The sequence below is a fragment of the Girardinichthys multiradiatus genome, chromosome 12, assembly GCF_021462225.1.
Source record: "Girardinichthys multiradiatus isolate DD_20200921_A chromosome 12, DD_fGirMul_XY1, whole genome shotgun sequence".
NCBI classification, from domain to species: domain Eukaryota; kingdom Metazoa; phylum Chordata; class Actinopteri; order Cyprinodontiformes; family Goodeidae; genus Girardinichthys; species Girardinichthys multiradiatus.
In genome coordinates this window covers 33,989,497-34,010,270 of record NC_061805.1, presented here as the reverse complement: position 1 = coordinate 34,010,270, position 20,774 = coordinate 33,989,497, and the positions used below count along the sequence as shown (strand labels likewise).

The following is a 20,774-nucleotide window of genomic DNA, read 5'->3' as shown; positions in this document are numbered from 1 at the left end:
TCGCAAGTCCTGACAAAAAATCCCTGAGGACATCATTAACGAGTGCTTGAAAGACAGCAGGGGCATTGCAGAGGCCGAAGGGCATGACTAAGTATTCAAAATGTCTGAGTGGGGTCTCAAAAGCTGTCTTCCACTCATCCCCCTGGCGGATCCTAACTAGGTGGTATGCATTCCTAAGGTCAAGTTTAGTGAAAATTGTGGCCTCGCGGACAGGTTCGAAAGCTGAAGAAAGTAAAGGAAGGGGATACTTGTTCTTAACCTTAATGTTATTAAGCCTCCTATAATCAATACAGGGCCTTAAAGAACCATCCTTCTTGTTGATGAAAAGGAAACCTGTGCCTAGGGGTGATGAAGAAGGGCGGATAAGGCCAGTAGTCAGGGACTCATTAATATATTTCTCCATAGTCTGCTGCTCGTGTGTAGAAATGGGACACAACCGGCTGGTGGGTAGGGAAACTCCTGGAACTATGTCAATGGTGCAATCATAGGGTCGGTGTGGAGGTAACGAAAGCGCCTTAACTTTGTTGAACACTTGTTTAAGATCATGGTATATCAAAGGTACCCGGGTAAGATCCGGAAAATCACTCTCCTCAACAACTGAGTCGGGAGCGACTGCAGACTGAAGGCAGGTAGTGTGGCAACTGGTGGATCACGACTCAACTCTGCCCTTAACCCAATCAAGGTGAGGATTGTGTTTACTAAGCCAAGGAAAACCCAGCACCATAGCATGCTTAGCTACAGGAAAAACGTAGAAGGAAATTAATTCTCGATGATTGCCAAATAACGAGGGCTATAAGTTTAGTTTGTTGAGTAATACGAGACAATTCCTGACCGTTGAGGGCTGTCACAAGACATGGTGCTGTTAAAGCCATAGTCTCGATCCCAGCTGCTTTAACTAGATCCAAGTCTATAAGATTCTGTTCACTTCCTGAATCAACCAGTGCGGAGAGATTGTGGACCTGTTGGTTAAGTAGTAACGTGGCTGGCAAACAAAATCTGAGGGATTCGGGTGAAACAGTCTGGTCCGCCAGTATGTCCCTATCTACCGACGGACTTGATCTTTGGTCGAGGAGGACAAGTAGGACAGTCGGCTACAAGATGCTCTATGGAGCCACAATAAAAACATTGTCTAGCCTGCCAGCGCCTCTGTCTTTCTTCGCTAGTGAGGCGCGCCCTACCCACCTGCATGGGTTCAGTTTCTCCTGCCAGTTCTTGGGAAGGGGGCTAAGGGTTAATAGTAGGCAAAATTGTTGGCTGGGTCCTAACATAACTGCGTTCATTTCTGGGCTTCCTCCTCTCCCTTAACCAGCTATCTATTATAATGGCTTTAGCAATGAAATCCTCCAATAACTCTGGCTCATCCACTAAAACAAGCTCATCCTTTAAAGTCTCATCTAGGGCATGAAAAAATACAGACTTAAGGGCCGGCTGTCCCAGCCAGATTCTGCAGCAAGGATACGAAAATAGCAAATTCTGTTAGCGGTCTACCCCACTGTTTAATAGTCCATAACTTTTGATCTGAAGCCACATAATTAATACAGAAAGAAAAATTTCTCCTAAACTCCTTCTCAAAATCAGAAAATGTGCAACCAAACTGGACACAACTAGGAAAACGGGACTCGGCCCATCTTAGTGCTTTTCCTCACAAAAGGCCAATAACATAAGAAATCTTAGTCATCATGGGGGAAAGAGTGGGGGGAACGATTGAACACTAAAGAACATTGTAACAAGAAACCCTTACAGTCACTGGTCTCACCTGAAAATTTCTCAGGACTGGGGGAAATGACGTCATGGACGAAAGGAAGACGCTGGGTCACTGATCTGGCTGCACCGGCCTCTAACGGCTGAGTGGGGTTCTTGTTCAAGGATAGCTGTAACATGGCGGTTACCTGTTCGAGCTGTTGATTTGTCTGATGTTGCTGTTCGGCTAGAGAAGGTGGAATCGTGAGACTGAATATGGTGAGTATGATTGGAAAGAATTCCCTTGAGCGCCTCTGCTGGGTCGGGTGGGCTCGAGTATTCTGTCATAGTGTTACATATGGCTCTGACCCACATGCAGAATCACTCTCAAGGGAAACGGGTACAAGTTTGAAAAAACGTTTATTTAAGGAGAATAGATCGGTATGGTGTGCAGGAACAACTGTAAGGAAAAAAGACAGGTAAGTGGCACAGTAAAGGAAACCAGAACTTAAATGTGAAACGTCTCTTACTAGGAGGGAGTAGGCAATCCGCCAGGAGGAGAGGGATTCAGACTGGAGAAGAAGTGAATATGGAGTCAATGGTAAGTCCGATGATTTCTTAGTTACTTGGGTTAGAGCCTGGAGTGCAGGCGAAGCGTCAGCGGAGAGGTGGAGGGTGGACAGGTTAGGTTGAATGGTCTCTGGAGAATCCGGGTCCGGAAGCAGCCAGCCGGGGAAGTTCCAGAGTTCAGCGTCAGGTAGGTGTGTGTGGAAGATCCTTCCTGGGGAGTTCCTATGAGCGAGGCTAGTGCGAAACGAAACTACTGGGACCAGACTGGGTAACCTCCAGGTAGTTGCCGGTATAATCCTTGGAAGGTCCTTGAAAATGTTGTTAGTGTTTGAACGAAGCCACCGGGACCAGCCTGGGTAACCTCCAGGTAGTCGCCGGTTCAGTTCACTAAGAAGAACAAAGAACAAGTATTGGATGGGTGCGAGGACTTGTTATCACTCATGTAAAAACTTTGTGTTGCAAGGCACCTGCACTCCGCTTTGTTTTCTGCTCTGGTATGCCTTCCTCCCTGTGTGTGTGAGATCATCATTATCTCCGTGAAAACCAGCCTCCTTTCAGTCTCACACACACACACATACAGGTCCTTCTCAAAATATTAGCATATTGTGATAAAGTTCATTATTTTCCATAATGTCATGATTAAAATTTAACATTCATATATTTTAGATTCATTGCACACTAACTGAAATGTTTCAGGTCTTTTATTGTCTTAATACGGAGGATTTTGGCATACAGCTCATGAAAACCCAAAATTCCTATCTCACAAAATTAGCATATCATTAAAAGGGTCTCTAAACGAGCTATGAACCTAATCATCTGAATCAACGAGTTAACTCTAAACACCTGCAAAAGATTCCTGAGGCCTTTAAAACTCCCAGCCTGGTTCATCACTCAAAACCCCAATCATGGGTAAGACTGCCGACCTGACTGCTGTCCAGAAGGCCACTATTGACATCCTCAAGCGAGAGGGTAAGACACAGAAAGAAATTTCTGAACGAATAGGCTGTTCCCAGAGTGCTGTATCAAGGCACCTCAGTGGGAAGTCTGTGGGAAGGAAAAAGTGTGGCAGAAAATGCTGCACAACGAGAAGAGGTGACCGGACCCTGAGGAAGATTGTGGAGAAGGGCCGATTCCAGACCTTGGGGGACCTGCGGAAGCAGTGGACTGAGTCTGGAGTAGAAACATCCAGAGCCACCGTGCACAGGCTTGTGCAGGAAATGGGCTACAGGTGCCGCATTCCCCAGGTCAAGCCACTTTTGAACCAGAAACAGCGGCAGAAGCGCCTGACCTGGGCTACAGAGAAGCAGCACTGGACTGTTGCTCAGTGGTCCAAAGTACTGTTTTCGGATGAAAGCAAATTCTGCATGTCATTCGGAAATCAAGATGCCAGAGTCTGGAGGAAGACTGTGGAGAAGGAAATGCCAAAATGCCAGAAGTCCAGTGTCAAGTACCCACAGTCAGTGTTGGTCTGGGGTGCCGTGTCAGCTGCTGGTGTTGGTCCACTGTGTTTTATCAAGGGCAGGGTCAATGCAGCTAGCTATCAGGAGATTTTGGAGCACTTCATGCTTCCATCTGCTGAAAAGCTTTATGGAGATGAAGATTTCATTTTTCAGCATGACCTGGCACCTGCTCACAGTGCCAAAACCACTGGTAAATGGTTTACTGACCATGGTATCACTGTGGTCAATTGGCCTGCCAACTCTCCTGACCTGAACCCCATAGAGAATCTGTGGGATATTGTGAAGAGAACGTTGAGAGACTCAAGACCCAACACTCTGGATGAGCTAAAGGCCGCTATCAAAGCATCCTGGCCTCCATAAGACCTCAGCAGTGCCACAGGCTGATGGCCTCCATGCCACGCCGCATTGAAACAGTCATTTCTGCAAAAGGATTCTTGACCAAGTATTGAGTGCATAACTGTACATGATTATTTGAAGGTTGACGTTTTTTGTATTAAAAACACTTTTCTTTTATTGGTCGGATGAAATATGCTAATTTTGTGAGATAGGAATTTTGGGTTTTCATGAGCTGTATGCCAAAATCATCCGTATTAAGACAATAAAAGACCTGAAATATTTCAGTTAGTGTGCAATGAATCTAAAATATATGAATGTTAAATTTTCATCATGACATTATGGAAAATAATGAACTTTATCACAATATGCTAATATTTTGAGAAGGACCTGTATACACCCTGTCTGAACTGTCTGTTGAACTGTGTATATAAATAAAGAGATAGGGTTTCAAAACTTTGTAGTTGCACTGCAAAGTGGGCTACCCTTGTCACAAGTAAAACTGACTCTGTATCGTTCTTACCTCTGAGTTGACTGAATAATACCTAACATTATTTGGTCCTTTGTAACCGGAGTAATTCAATAACCTTATTTCTCTTTGCTTTAACAGTGACTCTGGGATCCGTGGGGGAAGCCTGACGTCGAGCGAAGCACCGCTGCACAGCCTCCATTAGCCGGAGTGGCTGAAAGTCCCGGTGTGTGTGAATTCACACCTGGCCAGTGGGTTATCGCCTTCCTCGGCGCGGGGTGACTCTCACTGGGTCCAGAGAGTCACCAAGAAGTCAACTCCGAGGTGAGACAGTTTTAAAATACAGTTCATAAGAAAAGTACTTAACAGTCGTTTGGTAGTGCGTCGCCGGTAAGGACGCTGCATTGGGATGGTTTTATTCCACCGTGAAAGGAATAGTGACAAATTAAGGTAGGGCCCTGCCAAGAAGGGGGCCAAATAAAACGACTAAGGGTTATTCCCCTGCGAGGGAATAGAATAAGCGCTATAAAAGTAAAAAGAACAGAGTAAATTGAGCTCATAAAATAACACCAAGTTAACTTAGAAAAATTACAAGGTACCTGAAACTAACTGTGTGACTGTGTTGTGTGTGTTTGGAGGACTAAGCATTTTAATAGAATCAGCAGGATTCTGCTAGTCCTGTGTTTTCTTTTACCCAGATTAAAACTACGTACTGGTGACTTTGGAGATTCAGGTCGGATTTCATTCCAGAAAATTAACACCGCTGCGAATTAGTCGCAGTAGAAGGGCGTGTTAATGTCCTCTCCTTAAAGTCTCATGCCAGTGACCTTTTATCTGGGACATTCATACTACAATTAAACAAACATAAAACATAATGGGGAAGAAACAAAGTAAACTAATTGACTTAGAAGGGGATGTAAAGTTTATGGAGAACTATGTAAAAGGAGCAGGTATGATCTGTCATAGATGGAATAAAAAATAAAAAACATGGGTTTTTGGGCAAATTAGATACAAAGGATGTCTTAAAATTACAAGGGGATCTAAAATGAGAAATAATGAAAACTAAAAAGAGAAAAATAACAAAGAACAATGGGGAAGGGACCGAGAAAAAGCTCTGATTTAACAGAAATATGTACACGATGGCATAAAAATACGGATTTTCAGGTAATTTAATTATCACTGAAATCCTAAAACTACACGGGGATCTTAAACTGGAGATTATGCATTCAAAAGATTCAAGAGACAATCAAAAACCTTGCCAGATTATAATTTCAAAGGGGACTTTTCAGTCCCTGAGTGCACACAGTTGATAAACAGATTAAAACAAAAAGATGAATTAAAAAAACAATAAGAGCAGCCTTTAACTGACATAGCCACAATACTGATGCCTTAAGAAAAGCACAGAAAAAGGGGGCGGACCGCCACCCATCCCAGTTTAGAATACCAAGGTAGCCCCAAATTATAAAGACTAAGAGGTGGTTTTAGAGGACGTGGTAAAAGAAGTTAAAAGAGGAGGTGACAATGTGGACAACATGGAAACTGTCCAACTGGACAACCCAGTGAACAATGACTAGAGAAGAGAGAACAGAATGTTGTTAAAGAAGTAATCTGAGAGTAAAACATTTAGTAGGCAAGCATTAGTGAGAAACAGGTGCTTTAAAAATCATTCTATGGTGTTACACTACCAACAATATCATGATAAAATGCAAAAGATTAATTTTACAGGGAAATAATTCCATATTTGGCTCAGATTGTTTGCATTCTTGATTTTTCCTCTTTGAGAGAAGTTAAATTTCAGCTCTGTGAAACGACCTTGACAAAGAGATGCAGCTGCCTGAAAACAAAGATAAAACTTCTGCAAACAGCAGAAGCCTGTCTCTGCTGAAAGGTCTGAAAAAAATTGTAACTCTACCCTGCATGTGTCAAACTCAAGGTCCGCGGGCCAAAACCGGACCCCAGAAGTTTAGTGATTCTCTAGAAGTAGAGCCTTTTAATATGGTGATTGTGTGCTTGAATGTTATTTTGTCAATCAATAAGCAGTTTTGTGTACATTCTGCCACAATCTGCCTTTTGAAAATGTTTTGAATCTTGCTCTTTATGTATAAAAAAAAAAGAAAAATTGGTTAAAGTCTGCAGACACAAAATGAACCTGGATTGAAGCTCTAACTATGTTTATTTAATCTGAGATCCTCTCCAAATACAACAGTATATGTCAGTCTACATGAGATACTAACAACTTCACCTACTCGTATAATATAAAGATCTGATTGAATATGTGAAACAAACAATGATGAAAGTTTTTCAACAGGTGATGCTCATCCAGGAGGAAGACAGTGTTCCTAGGAAATGCATCTCATTCATTAACAATCAATTTTTCTCCTATAGGTGGAAGTTTTGCTGACTAATCATAGGCTGGATCTATGAAACATTATGAACACAGACCAAATGACCAAGGTTCTGACTGACTTATGAACCTCACTGACCTGACAATGATAACATGACACCCAACAGACAACACCTTTAAGGTGGACCCCACTAAGACCACCTTATTGATTCTTGGTGAATAAAAAAGAATTGAAGCGTTCAAAACAGACCTAGTGGAAACAAAAGGGGTTATGAGGAAACGATATACATTTTAAGAATAAAGAAGTCAAATTATGTTCAACTTTTTGCAAATAAAATTACTCTGACAGAAAAATAAGTAAGTAGTGTGTGAATGTGTGTGAATGGGAATGACTGATTTCATTGTAATGCATCTTTGAGGGACTTTAAAAGCACCAATAAAGGTCTGATGTTCTGATGATCTTTGCCAAACTTATATCTCAATAAGGTTTCCAGAATCTTTTTTGAAAAATCATATAAAGATAGCAAAGGTTCTACCTTTATTGAAAATACTGATAACCATAAGAAAGTTCATAGATCCGTCTTCAATTTTTCATAATTATTTTACAAACAGGTTATTTAAACTTTCATGTGGCCAAATGTCTGTGTTTGACTTTCTGTTTTTGTGAAATAAATGTCTGTTTCATGTTATGTAAAAAATTAGAGTCCTCAATATTACCATAATAATATTAGGTCAGTTCTCTATGGTAAAACAAAAAGATTTTAACAGATGTTTAGACTTTTTCCAGTCAGGTTCAAAATGATCGAATTACACTCGAACTTAACATAAGATGAAATTAACCTTAACAGAATTACTGAACTGGACTGAAATAGAGAAAACTTGAGTTAATTGAAACAAACTTTAGTTACTTGAACTAAATACAAAGCTGACTGAAACTGTATGTTGTATCTATAAAACTGGGTAAGATAAACTAAGATTATAAGATATAATATGCCCTTGAATTTTTGTGTTCATCAGTGAGTGAGTTTTTATTTTTTATTTTTAATAAGAACTAAACCAAGCATTATTTAAAATAATAGCAACTACCAAAAATATTGATCTCATTTTTAAATGTAATAAGGACTTACTTTATAAATATGATAAAAAAGAATAATAAGAATTTGGAAAAACAGAGGCTTTAAACCTCTGCAGGAACAGCACTGACACTGTCAAAGGTAGATCCTAATACAGGAATCTGGAAGCTCAATCTAGGGTGGACAGTCAAAGTCCATCCAAGGACACATTTAGATGAGGCAGAGGGACAAATACAGGGCTTAGCTGAGAGCAAAGAGAGCAACATGCATCCTGCCCTAGATGCTGTCCCACCTGAACTGTGGTCCCAATCATCAACTGATGTAGGGCTTATAAAGGGGTTCCCACCATACAAGGTTAAACTAATATCTGAAAAAAGGCCATTAGTCCATCAATACCCCTTAAAGCCAGAAGCTGAAGAAGGTACTAAGTCAGTAATACAAGATATGTTGAAGTCGGGAATATTAAGAGAAGCACCTGACGCTACATGCAAGGCATATCACACTGACATCGCTATTATTATCACAGCCAAACATAACTCTAAAAAGATGTGCCCTTTAAATCCAAGTACTCTAATACCTACTGCAGAAGATGGAAAACCACATTCCTGTAAAACAAAGGTAGAAGAAGATACAAAACCTAGACAAGATATTTCCCAAACACCATTATCAAACTCACAAACGGTGTTTGTAGATGACTCAGCATCTAAAGATGAATATGGAAAGAATAGAGTTGGTTATGCAGTAACAACCATCGATAGGATAATAGAAGCTAAATCTCTACCCAATACATGCTCAGCCCAGACTGCAGAGTTATATGCTGTAGTAAGAGCATGTGAATTACATGACAAATACTTACTATATACACAGACAGCCAATACGTTTTCGGATCAGTACATCACCATGCTAAGATTTGGCAAAATAGAGGTTTTAAAACATAATCAGGAACAGAATTAACACATTTTAATCTTTTGAAAAGATTATTATCGGCAATACAGCTACCTGGTAAAATAGCATTCTGTAAATGTAAGGCTCACCAAACAGATTCTCGCACGGAAACAAAGGGGAAAACCTTTGCAGACACAACTGCAAAGAAAGCTGCAACAGAACCCCTAAACACTAAAAATGTCAGATCTGCTATTTATAGACACAGACGTGCTGAAAGACGCCCAACAGTCAGCACCCAAGACAGAAATAAAGGCCTGGCTAAAGAGAGGAGCACAGAAAAAAGATGACATCTATCAGATAGAAGATAAACCAATCCTCCCAAAACATTTTATACAACACAGCGGCTACAGTGACACATTGGGAAGACCCACGTGTCAATGGGGGAATATGTCACATCTGGTAAAGCATTAATGCTACACTATAAATTGTTCTGACTATGCAAAGAATTTTTGCAGATCATGCATAATTTGTTGCAAACACGGGGGAAAAAATATTGCCTAGTTGTAATAGATGAACCTAGTGACACATTTCTTCCCCACATATGGTATCCCACAGATTATAAGGTCAGATAATGGAACTCATTTTGTAAATAAATTAATAGAACTAAGTTCTAAAGCATTAGGGTTTCAGTTAAAGATTAAGGAAAACAATGGAAGAAACAGGGAGGCCATGGCCCGAATGCCTATCCCTGGTTAAATTATGGATGAGAATAACTCCAAATCAAACTGGTCTTACTCCATTTGCCACCTACTGTACATCATTGTATAACTCCACCCACTATATTCTGAGTCTGAGATCACGTGACACCAAGTTGCTGATATAAATTTGTATTCTCAAAGAAATAGTACATGGCACTCCGTTTTCTCTGCCCTCTGACATGAATGAAATAGAGAAAGCACAACAGGAAACTTCATTAGCTGAGTGGATGAATAAAATGTTGCATACAAAAGAAAAACAAATGTCCAGTGGTCTGCCGATAACCTCTGCTCCTATCCCACAGAACGACCTGAGGCCTGGAGACCTGGTCCTGATTAAGACACTCCACAGGAAGGATTGGAGCACCCCCTGCTGGAAAGGGCGGTTTCAAGTACTCCTGACAACGCCCACAGCTCTGAAAATAGCAGAGAGGCCTTCCTGGATCCATAAAAGCCACTGTAAGCCAGTTTTGCCGTTACAGGAGCCAGATCAACCGACGGGGTAGCAGAAGGAAGTCCGGGTTCAAAGGAGTTGGAGGACCCATATGGCCCAGCGTCTCAAACCGGTGAAGAAAACAGCTGATCTGCGCCCAATTATAAAATGGCTCTCTGTAACATGTGGACAGGACTGATAAGCCTGAGCTTAATTCTGGTAGCAGGACTCTTTCTCTGTCTAAAGCAGGATCCACAGGAGGTGATACCGCACCAGAAGAGATGGACATCAGACGGGACCCATCTCAGACCACTGACCGAAGAACATGACGCACATCCATTCCTACAGAATTTCTGGTATTGTTCATGGTGGGATATGCAACACTGAACCAGGTAGAAATGCACGAAAATGAAGAGGACGATTATGATGACATGTTGTAAATAAATCACATCAAAAGCCTGAGTGTACTCATACATTGTATTTCATAAAATGACCTTACAGCAGAAAATCGAAAGAAGTTGTTGCTTAAGTGAAATGAGAAAAAGTACAATGATGACATAAACAGGGCAGATTTTTAAATTCTTTTATTTTTATGTTTTCAAGTATTATTCTTTTATTTTTATGATTTCAAGTATTATTCTTTTATTTTTATGATTTCAAGTATTAATCAACATTTTAATTTAACCTTTTAATGGTCGCCGAGGGCCGCATGAGTATTTCCCACAAAATATAATCTGTTTACCGTCCGTGGGTTTTCGCTCATACAGAGTATTTTTCTTATTCGTTTTTATATTAAATGTTTTTACTTGTGATAAAAGGAGGGACTGTTGGATGGGTGCGAGGACTTGTTATCACTCATGTAAAAACTTTGTGTTGCAAGGCACCTGCACTCCGCTTTGTTTTCTGCTCTGGTATGCCTTCCTCCCTGTGTGTGTGAGATCATCGTTATCTCCGTGAGAACCAGCTTCCTTTCAGTCTCACACACACACACATATACACCCTGTCTGAACTGTCTGTTGAACTGTGTATATAAATAAAGAGATAGGGTGCCAAAACTTTGTAGTTGCACTGCAAAGTGGGCTACCCTTGTCACAAGTAAAACTGACTCTGTATCGTTCTTACCTCTGACTTGACTGAATAATACCTAACAACAAGTTAAACGTTGTCGAAGGCTAAGTACACATAAACTTAATTAATACAACGCTGGCTGGGTAGCTACCACAGAGGCTAATACTCGAGCGACGAGATGCTGGCTGATTCCTGCTTAAGTACTCCAGGACTCAATCACCGAGATGGAAAACACCTGTCTCCACCACTGCTGAGCACTAGCGCCTACTAGGATTAAAAAAACACCGACAAAAACATACAACAGAAACTCCAACCCCGACATTAGGAACTGAGGGCTGGGATTCTTTGGAATTTTGTATGAAGATGTATTCAGAGATGTGATCTGAATAAAAGGTTCCCCGCATCGGCTTTGAGAGGAAACCAGTTGTCTCTTCATCATTTTTAAATTAGTAAACTTTCTTCTCCCACAATGGAAGATGCTGATGAAGATAGAGCGCAGCTGGCTCATTATGAGGACAGGTAAATCAGCGTTTGGATTTAAGAGCAGATAGATCACTGAGAGGATCAGATGTTTCTGCTAAACATCTGTTTCTTTGGGAGTTTTGCGCTATGCTGACCACTTAATTTTTAAGGATTAGATCCTCTGAGAGGGAATAACGCACAAGGTACGCATATTGACCAGTTTTCATTTATCAGGAGGTAAAGCGGATCATAATCTTGTGCTTTTCTTTTTTATTTAGGGTGCTGGTCTGACATAGCTTGTTCTCTTTGTATGTTGGCCTGTGTTAGGAATAACCTTTATTAATATGACGCATAGCTGTTTTTCCCATTTATACCATAGTAAGATAAAATACAAGTTCTAATGTTTCCCTTTTGTTACAATAGGATAAGAATGCTCATCGACACACATTACAAGGATAAATGGCCCAAAGGTTGTCATGAATGACCTGAGGTTGGGGCACTGGGTTTGATAGTGGAGCAGCCAGTATAACTGGTTTGATTAGAAAGCCACAGCACACTTAGATTAAGGATGGACACCCGCTACTGCACAATCTAACAGATAGACACCACAACGGTGACACATAATCTACTGATAATCACTGAGGAAGTGCACATCCATTGCATTGGAGTGCCAGATATAAAACTACGTGACCTTCTATCGGAGCTCTTCGTCATCCTTTCACAGATGGCGACGGTCCGAGACGGGAGTCTCAGCGCTGATCTCTGTAATCATTCCTATGCCTAAATTTAGATTAAAGGAGCTAAAAGTTAGAAACTCTATGAGAGTCGTTCCTTTAAAAGTCTTTAGATAGAGTGTGTGATTGCTTCTGGGATCCAAGGACCGGAGGAGCTCCGTGGCGTCTGACCACCAACAGGGTGCGGTAGCTCGGACACCTGCTACTGTTTTCAGTTTCTTTTTAGATTTCTTCTGGCTGCTTTTTAACAATAGGGAAATATTAGATATAAAGCCTTTTTAAATTATTTGATTAAATTATATAAGGGAGTTTCATTTGTTTGGGTTATTAGTGTGTCTTCTTCTTGTGTGAGTAGGTTTGTTGGGGAACACGTAGTGTGGTGTCTTTATTTTGTTATTTATAAATAAAATATCTATCAATTGTTGAATCGTTAGATCAAGGGCATGTCAACGTTAGGAACATAATAAACTGTTATTGATCCGTGAGCCACGCCTGTTGATTCTTACAAATTTACCTGTATGGGTTCTGTACTACAAGAGTCTGAGGGTTTCCCACGAATGATTGTAGTCAGCAGTGATTGTACCTCAGGTCACAATCTATTGAACAAACATGAAAATTATATCATCTGAACGATAAACTTTTGCTGTAAAACATGATTCCTTTTATTGTTAGAACATAATAGATGTTTACCTTTTAACATAATGAAGTTGATGAGGTGCGGATATGTGGTTGAGAAAATGTCTTGTCTACAGGAACGTCTATTTCATGTTTGGGTTGCTGTTATTCAGCAGCTTGGATAGTATTACGATAAGCATGATACCCTGAGAAGGAACTTAAAATGCATGGGGCTGTACAAGACGAACAATAGTCTGATCCGATTGAGATGGCAACATTTCTCATTGATCAATTGGAGCGGCTGGGGTTGCTCCATGGATCCAAACTACACCACCTGAACTGCATTCAGGCCGGTGCAATGCAGAATATTGTGAGACAGATGTTGTCTGAACCATTACAGGGTTGAGCAAAAACAAGGTTTGGCTAAAAATTCTTGACTCCTATAACAAGGTAAAGCATTTTGAATATACGTAGATTGATGGTGTTTTTGAACATGAAATGATTTATAAGTACTAGCAAAAAAGCACACTGTAATGTTTGACGATTGCACAATAAATGATCATGTTCATACAATATAAATAGAATGTAAAAACGTGAAATGTTTTTTTGTTATAGCGTGATAAATATGTATATTGTGTTGAAGCACCCTCCCAAGGGGTGTTCTGCATGTTCGTTTATTCACCTAAGCTGAAAGAATTCACAAGACATTATAATAAATCACACGGAGACAGCTGTATGTTATTCAAATACCTGGACCAGGGAAGCTCTCGCATGTGGTAACACAACACACACCGAGACGACTTCGGAGCTTCTCCCTGGGGCCATTGCTTTTATTGAAACACACATGAAAATGAACAGCCCCTGTTTACAGTTTTTTTCATACATATGATTTCATACAGACTCTTCCGGCTTACCATATTTGGACAGCTATTATCCTGCTTACTTTTCCTGCACCTGCACTCTGCTTTTCTGCTGATATGAGAAGGGAGTACCAAGCCGTTAATCTTGTCCCATCCTTTCCCCACCATTACAGTTCTACAGTCTTTCTCTACTTCACCACACTCAAGGCCAAGTTTGTGCAACAACACTTCTGCAGGCCACAATGTCTTATACTCACACACAGGTTATACATTTTATAACACACTGGTTATGAACATAATAATAATTAATGCACACAAATAATATATCTCCACAATTGTAATAACGTGATAGCACGTTGCAAAAACACAAGTATATTGTTAGAACAATAGAATTTTCACGTTATAACCTGATGTGACTCTATTTTTGCAGCAGGTAGCCACAGTGCAACAAGAGGTTTCTTTCCTGCATCCAGCAGACTGGGTCCATTAACGGAGGTAGCTTTGTTGTTATGGAGCACACATAAATGAGGTAGCAGGAAGTAGGGACACCCCTCTTATATTATCATTTTATTTTATTATGCATTTTATTACTTCATTCTTTAGTGGAACTGAGGTTGTAGCAGAGCACGTCACAAAATATGAACACGTAGCTGTCAGGCAGCAGCTTATTCAAGAGGGGCAGTATTAATTTTGATCAGGCAGATAGTTGGGACACCCTGCTCGCAGCGCCGTCTTGATGATTGCCGGGGTCCTTTTATGTAGGGAAAAGAACTGAGGCGATGTGGTAAATGCTGACAGCATTCGTCATTTGTGTGCCTTATTTCCTGTGTTTACAGGTAAGAAACGAGTTAATAAAGTGCGGGATGTGGGCGTGTGTGTGAACGGTGTTTGTGTGCTTGATGCTCTGCCATGTGTGCATATATTGGTGCTTCAGAGAAGTTACAGAGCAACCATCATACGGATTTACGACAGGTTTTACATAATATTGTGAAAACAGTAATATGTGAAATCTTAAAAGTTCAAGTTATGAAAGATCACCGGTGATGGTATGGAATAAAAATAACATTAATATTGTTTTTATTTCTGTTGTATTAAGAACGTTAACAGGAGAATATATTCCTGTGTGTATGGAAAGGATCTGAGGCGGTGTGGAAAATGCTAAGTCCTCATTTATGTGCCTTATTTCCTGTGTTTACAGATTTAAGTACCCCCCCACCACCACCATCTACACACTGGTCATGATTATTTCCTCTCAACTAAGTGTGTAACATTCTGTTTTTGTCTCTGCAGCAACAATGTCTTCAGCTCAGTCTCTGAGAGAGTTTATCAGGGAGCGACTGACCGCAGCTGCTGAAGAAATATTCACAGAGGTTGATAAAACCATCGTCCATTATGAGGAAGAGCTGGATCGTCAGCGCAGACTGCTGGAAATCTGCTGGAAACCCCAAATAAAGCTGCAGAGAATAGGTATTAACCCTGAGCGGTGCTGATGTTGTTTTAATGAACACAGAGCTGCAGGGAAGGTGTTTCAGACAGTTTCAGATCTGTGCACAGTGCAGATGTCATGTTACAGCAGCTCTTAGTAACACACAAGTAGGGTGCAGATAGTTATGAAAAAATTTGCAATCAAATAAAAATGAAAATACCGGAAAGTAATAGAATCCTTGAAAATAATTTTTACTCTCACCTGTCACACTTTGTTACTTTGTGAAATGGTTGAAGGTTCAAAATCAAAATATTCATAAGACAGCCTTGATTAATATCTATCAAAGCTCAATGCTTTCATTGTGATACTATTCTACTGAAGCCTAATTGAATAACTATTTTCTCAATTAACAGAGTCAAACTGACTGTCCTGTACCATGGACACCAGTAAGTCAAATGCAGGTGACAGTTCAGACACAAACACAAAAGCATAGCCAAGAACACCTAACAAAATAAACAAAAGTATGACAGTAATAATCACAAATATTGTTGCTACATATTGTAAGAGAAACATTATTTCCATTATGGGAGAAGATGTGGAGGTGGTGGAAGAGTATAAATACCTCTGTGTTCACCTGGACAACAGACAGGAGTGGAGATGCAACTGTTAAGCCATATACAAGAAGGGACAGAGCAGACTGTACTTCTTGAGAAAGCTTTGGACCTTCAGTCTTTCCAGAAAAATGCTGCATATCTTCTATAAGTCTGTTGTGGAGGGTGTGATCTCTTCTGCCATCATCTGCTGGGGAAGCAGCACCAGAGCCAGGGACGTTTTCAGACAGGGCTGCTGTGCTTTTGATGATCCTGCCTACATTGAGGTGGTACTTAATTGTAATGAAAAACAGTAGAGTAGGTGCTAATGGGAAAGGGGTGCTAGATGGGGATAAGACAAAGATAAAATTGTGTTGTGATTATTATTTCAAGTATATTACTTTATATTTAATATTTAATTAAATAATAATTTGGTCTATGAAGTGTTGTCCTGTGAGTACCAGCCCTATAAGCCGGTGGTTTTAGGACAATAGTGAAAGGGGTTAGCGAAGCTCTGACATTACTGACACAGGGAATAAATTTACAGTTTCTTAAAATAACAGAATTTACCAACAAAAATAAGCCAACTCAAAGTCAAACCTATTTCAATCAATAAACGTTTACTATACTAGAACAGTCCAACTAAACTACCAAGCAAAATGAAAGAACAATAGATTAACTATATATAATATGAACAAGTAAATCAAAGGTGATTGAAAACCATAGCCAATAAAGTGATGCAACATTACCATTCCATGTTATTTATGTTTGAGAACCAAGGATTATCTTGAGGAATCTGGGAATGAGGTTAAGTTAGTCTTGGAACCAACTTTAGCTATAATTGGCATACCTTCAGACCACCATTTATACTGCAACATCAGATAAAACATTATTTTAATAAAATAATATTTTAAAGAATGATTTGCTGAATAAAACCTACCCTCTGGATGGCTACTTTTCAATGGTGTTTCATTAACTGCTTTTATTTAGTAAAATAATATTTAGGGAAACATTATTTAACTATATTGGAGACTAACAAGCCATTGGAATAAATGATTCTTAACTTGATGACGACAAAGTCTAAAATCAAACGTGTACCTTTTAAAATACCATCAATATAAGGATCAAAATGCATAAGTGTTGACGGTGCAAGAGACTTAAGTACACCCTTTAATCAAACTTTTTGACAGGTGAACTTGTGACCATAAGGGGGGTCATGGGGTCAACTGGGTGTGACCGAGGGGCGTAATTGTGCATGCTGATTGGATGTCGTCATTAGGGGCGAGACCTTAAATGAACCAATTAAAACACAGGGGTGTGTATGATATAAATAAAACAAGACAAATATGGTATCATAAGAAACTGTATAGCATCAGCACTAATTCAAATAGAGGGGTGTATTTGTAAGGCTCGTTAAACCTTGAATAACCCAAAGAAAACAATGGGGCGTGCATTAGTGCTTGTTTTAAATACTGGCATAAAACTCTGCACTTTACATGCAGCATTCCTTGGAAAAGAACACCTGTTCAGCAATGGCTAGAGTTAAGAGAGTTAATCAAAAAACCGAAGAGAAACACAACGCGTGCCAAGATGATGAACAAGCAGAGTATGTCATGACGGAATTCCCGAACGATAAAACACCATACAGGGATCTCCGATGTGATTTTTCTCATTATTTAACAAGTAATCATCAGAGTGAGCATAAGGCAGGCATGGCAGGAAGACTGTTGATGAAGAAAGTATTGTACAACCCTTCAAATCCGGAAAATTTTGGGGGTATAGATAGGTTGAGGAGGGCTATGCAAGATGAAACGAGAAAGAAGGTAGCGGTTGAAAAAATTAAGAAGATACCTATACTGTATATAAACCTGCAAGAATAAAGTTCCTGAGAAACAGAGTTTTTGTCACCAGACCATTGAAACAGTTCCAGGCTGATCTCTGTGACATCCAAGCTCTGACCAAGGAAAATGATGGTTATAATTATATATTAACCGTCATTGACATCTTTTCAAAAAGGCCGTATGTATGAGTTTTGAAGGGGAGGCCGCTGAGGTGGTAAAGGCATTTGAATCAGTTTTTAAAGAAAGTCAGATCCCCAAAGAACTTCAGACTGATGCAGGTAAACCATTTTTTAACATGAAATTTAAGGTTTTAATGGAGAAACACGGTATTGAACATTTTGCGACAGCAAGTGAAGCAAAAGCTTCTGTGGTTGAGAGATTTAACCGTACATTAAAAACAAGGATGTGGAGATATTTTACTGCTAACAACACCCGGCGATACGTTGATGTCCTGCAAAACCTAGATAGAAGCTACAACCACAGCTACCCTCCCAGCATTAAAATGAGCCCTATGGAAGTGACCTCAGAAAATGCCTTTCAAGTGTTTCAGAATCTGTATGGTGTCAAGTCCAACAGATATTGCAAGGACTCAGTGACAACGTTTACACAAGGGGATCTTGCCAGAATATCCAAAGTACCTGGAGTGTTTGACAAAAAAAACGAACAGTTTTACGAATGAAGTGTTTACAGTGTATGAGGGGATACCCCGATCTTCTCCTGTATACAAACTCAAAGATTTATCCAGGGCTCCTTTTACGCTGAGGAACTTGAAAAAGTAAAAATATTTAACGACAAGATGTATCAAGAGGAACAAATATTAAAACGATGCACAGTCAAGAGTGTCAAATTGGTTTTTGTCAGCTGGAAAAACTAGCCTGAGAAATTCAACAGTTGGATCAGGTTTGATGAACTTCGAAACGTATAAAATGGTTTGTACTAAACCTAAAAGTTGACACAGCATCATGAATCGTCAGGTAGAGGATGATGGCTTTTACGTTACTCTTCCTTCGAACGCTAGCAAGGAAGTGTTTAAAAATAACTGTTGGACCATTTGTTTCATCAATATTGGACCATTTGTACATTGCTGGACGCCACGATACTGTTCAGCGTCATCAGCCATTTTGTACCTCAGGATAGTCCGCTACTACAAATCGCAGCGGGCACCGCGGCTGATAGGACCGGGGCGTCGCAGCTCTGATGTCACGGTCGATTATATAACATACTCGGAAATCACCCCCATTGCGCTTTTCAGCTTGGAACCGAGATGTGGTTACCGGCATCTGAAGCGCATCATTCTGGAGAAGAAATCCCAACTGGACTTTCATTCATTCTCCCATTGGCCAGAGAACTAAGCGAATTAAGCTTACAAGAATAAGAAAGCTTGTAAGTTTCAACTTTACGGATCGAAGACGTGGATTTAACACGTAACCAAAAAACCAGGAGGTTTCAAAGAAGAAAATTTCCTCTTTGTTTTTTTTGTTCCAGTCGACTACTGACGGTCAATCATATTTTTCACCTTTCTGCCAAGGAGGCCAAAAGGACGAGGATGGACCGCTATCTTGAGTTACCCACGGACGTGTGGAAACTCTCCCCCCCTTTTTCTCTACCTCTCTGTCTAAGGAAAACTACATCAAGTAAAGTCCGTTTGTTTTTATTTTCTTTATTAGGAATAGCTTAGGCAGGACAGAGTAGGATTGTAGGGCGATTTAGAATCGCCACTTCTAGTCTAATGTGTTCTAAATTGTATGTGCATGCCATTGTTTATTGAAACTTGATTGCTGTTGATTTCTGAGGCCGCCGAGTCTTGCACAATGTGTTGTTACTGTGTGAACACCTGAGCGCAGGTGCGCCGTAAAACTGAACTGCTATAATAACCTTATGGTGAAAATCAACCATTTTCTTTGTCTTTAACTTCATGCTTTACTGGCTTGCCGCCAAAAGTTTTATGATTCTTTGTGTGCGCGGACTTCCCAGCGTTGTGGGATGTTTTATGACTACCTGTCCCATTGAGCTACACTTTTTTTGGGGGGGTGCTCCCAAAGCTTCGTTCAACACTATAGTCCTCTTGTATTTTTGCCATAACTGCCATAACTGCTGGTTTGATTTCGTACACACTCAAGGCTGTTTTATTTTATTTAGTTAGATATTTTACCCTTTTGTGTAGAACTTTGCATGTTTGATTAGGTGAAGATTATTGATCGGAGAAGCGAGCTGTATCAGGGCTGTTGATTTAATAAATATTCACGTAGATAAAGAGAAGGCGTTTGTGTTTATTTTGTGCAAGAGTGATTTGTCAGTCAAAATAAGGTTAAAGTTCCCCACGTTTCGGCAGAAACGGTTGATTAAACAGTGACATTTAGTAATAGTTATCAACTATTACTGAGAATTTAATAATTGTAATTATTAAGGGCTTTGAGCCACAATTACAACACCAGAGGACATCTCTGATTTTGATTCATAAATAAGGATTTTTGGTTAAGAAATTAATTTTCTCAAATTATGATCTTCAATTATAATTATCGATAAATATTAATTAATCAATAATCATAATCCCAACATAACACAAATTCTAATTTCCCAACCGATCTGGCCAGGGCCATTGAACTTACCGGAGAGTGGGTGGTTGGTTTATGCAAAATTCAATACCCGCATACCTGGTATAGCTTACCCGAACACTCGGCTTATTACAATGTGAAGAGTAAGAGTGAGCATCAGGAGGATGACGCGGGCGTCCGTGTAAAACTCATTCATGGAGGTTATCAATCTAAAGAAAACTCTACTTATTACACTGTGAAGAGTGAGCATGAGGAGGATGAATCACCCGTCCGTGTAAAATTCGGTCGAGGAGGATATTATGAACAACCTAAAGAACTTCTGGATCAGATTGTACCGACACTGCAGCAATTTGAATTGAGGTGAGATATCTCGTTCAACAACATAACCAAGTGTCTTGATTTTGCTGGCAAAGGAAGATATGAAATACTTGCACCTTCACTTCTAGCTTACGTACTTGGGTTGAAAGTTGATGAATGGTGGCCCATCTCCAAGCAGTCCTCACCCTACCCATCTGATCTACGAACAGGAATATATAATCTGCTCATTTATACAGACATTATTCATTGTCAGAGAGTCGGAGACAGTTACTCAGCTTTGCTGGGTGTTGTGAACGTTTAAGG

The 20,774-nt window shown here is 40.0% G+C and overlaps 1 protein-coding gene across 2 annotated transcripts in view; it reads left to right on the top strand.

Moving 5' to 3' along the window:
• Positions 1-14,483: 14,483 nt before the first annotated feature.
• Positions 14,484-20,774, top strand: part of LOC124878238 (gastrula zinc finger protein XlCGF57.1-like) — a 32,319-nt gene continuing 26,028 nt past the window's right edge. For both annotated transcript variants that reach the window (XM_047382099.1, XM_047382097.1), the window contains exons 1-2: positions 14,484-14,577; positions 15,032-15,208. In XM_047382099.1, coding sequence (XP_047238055.1) covers positions 15,037-15,208 — 172 coding nt within the window. In that variant the 5' untranslated portion in view covers positions 14,484-14,577; positions 15,032-15,036. The remainder of the gene's footprint in view (positions 14,578-15,031; positions 15,209-20,774) is intronic.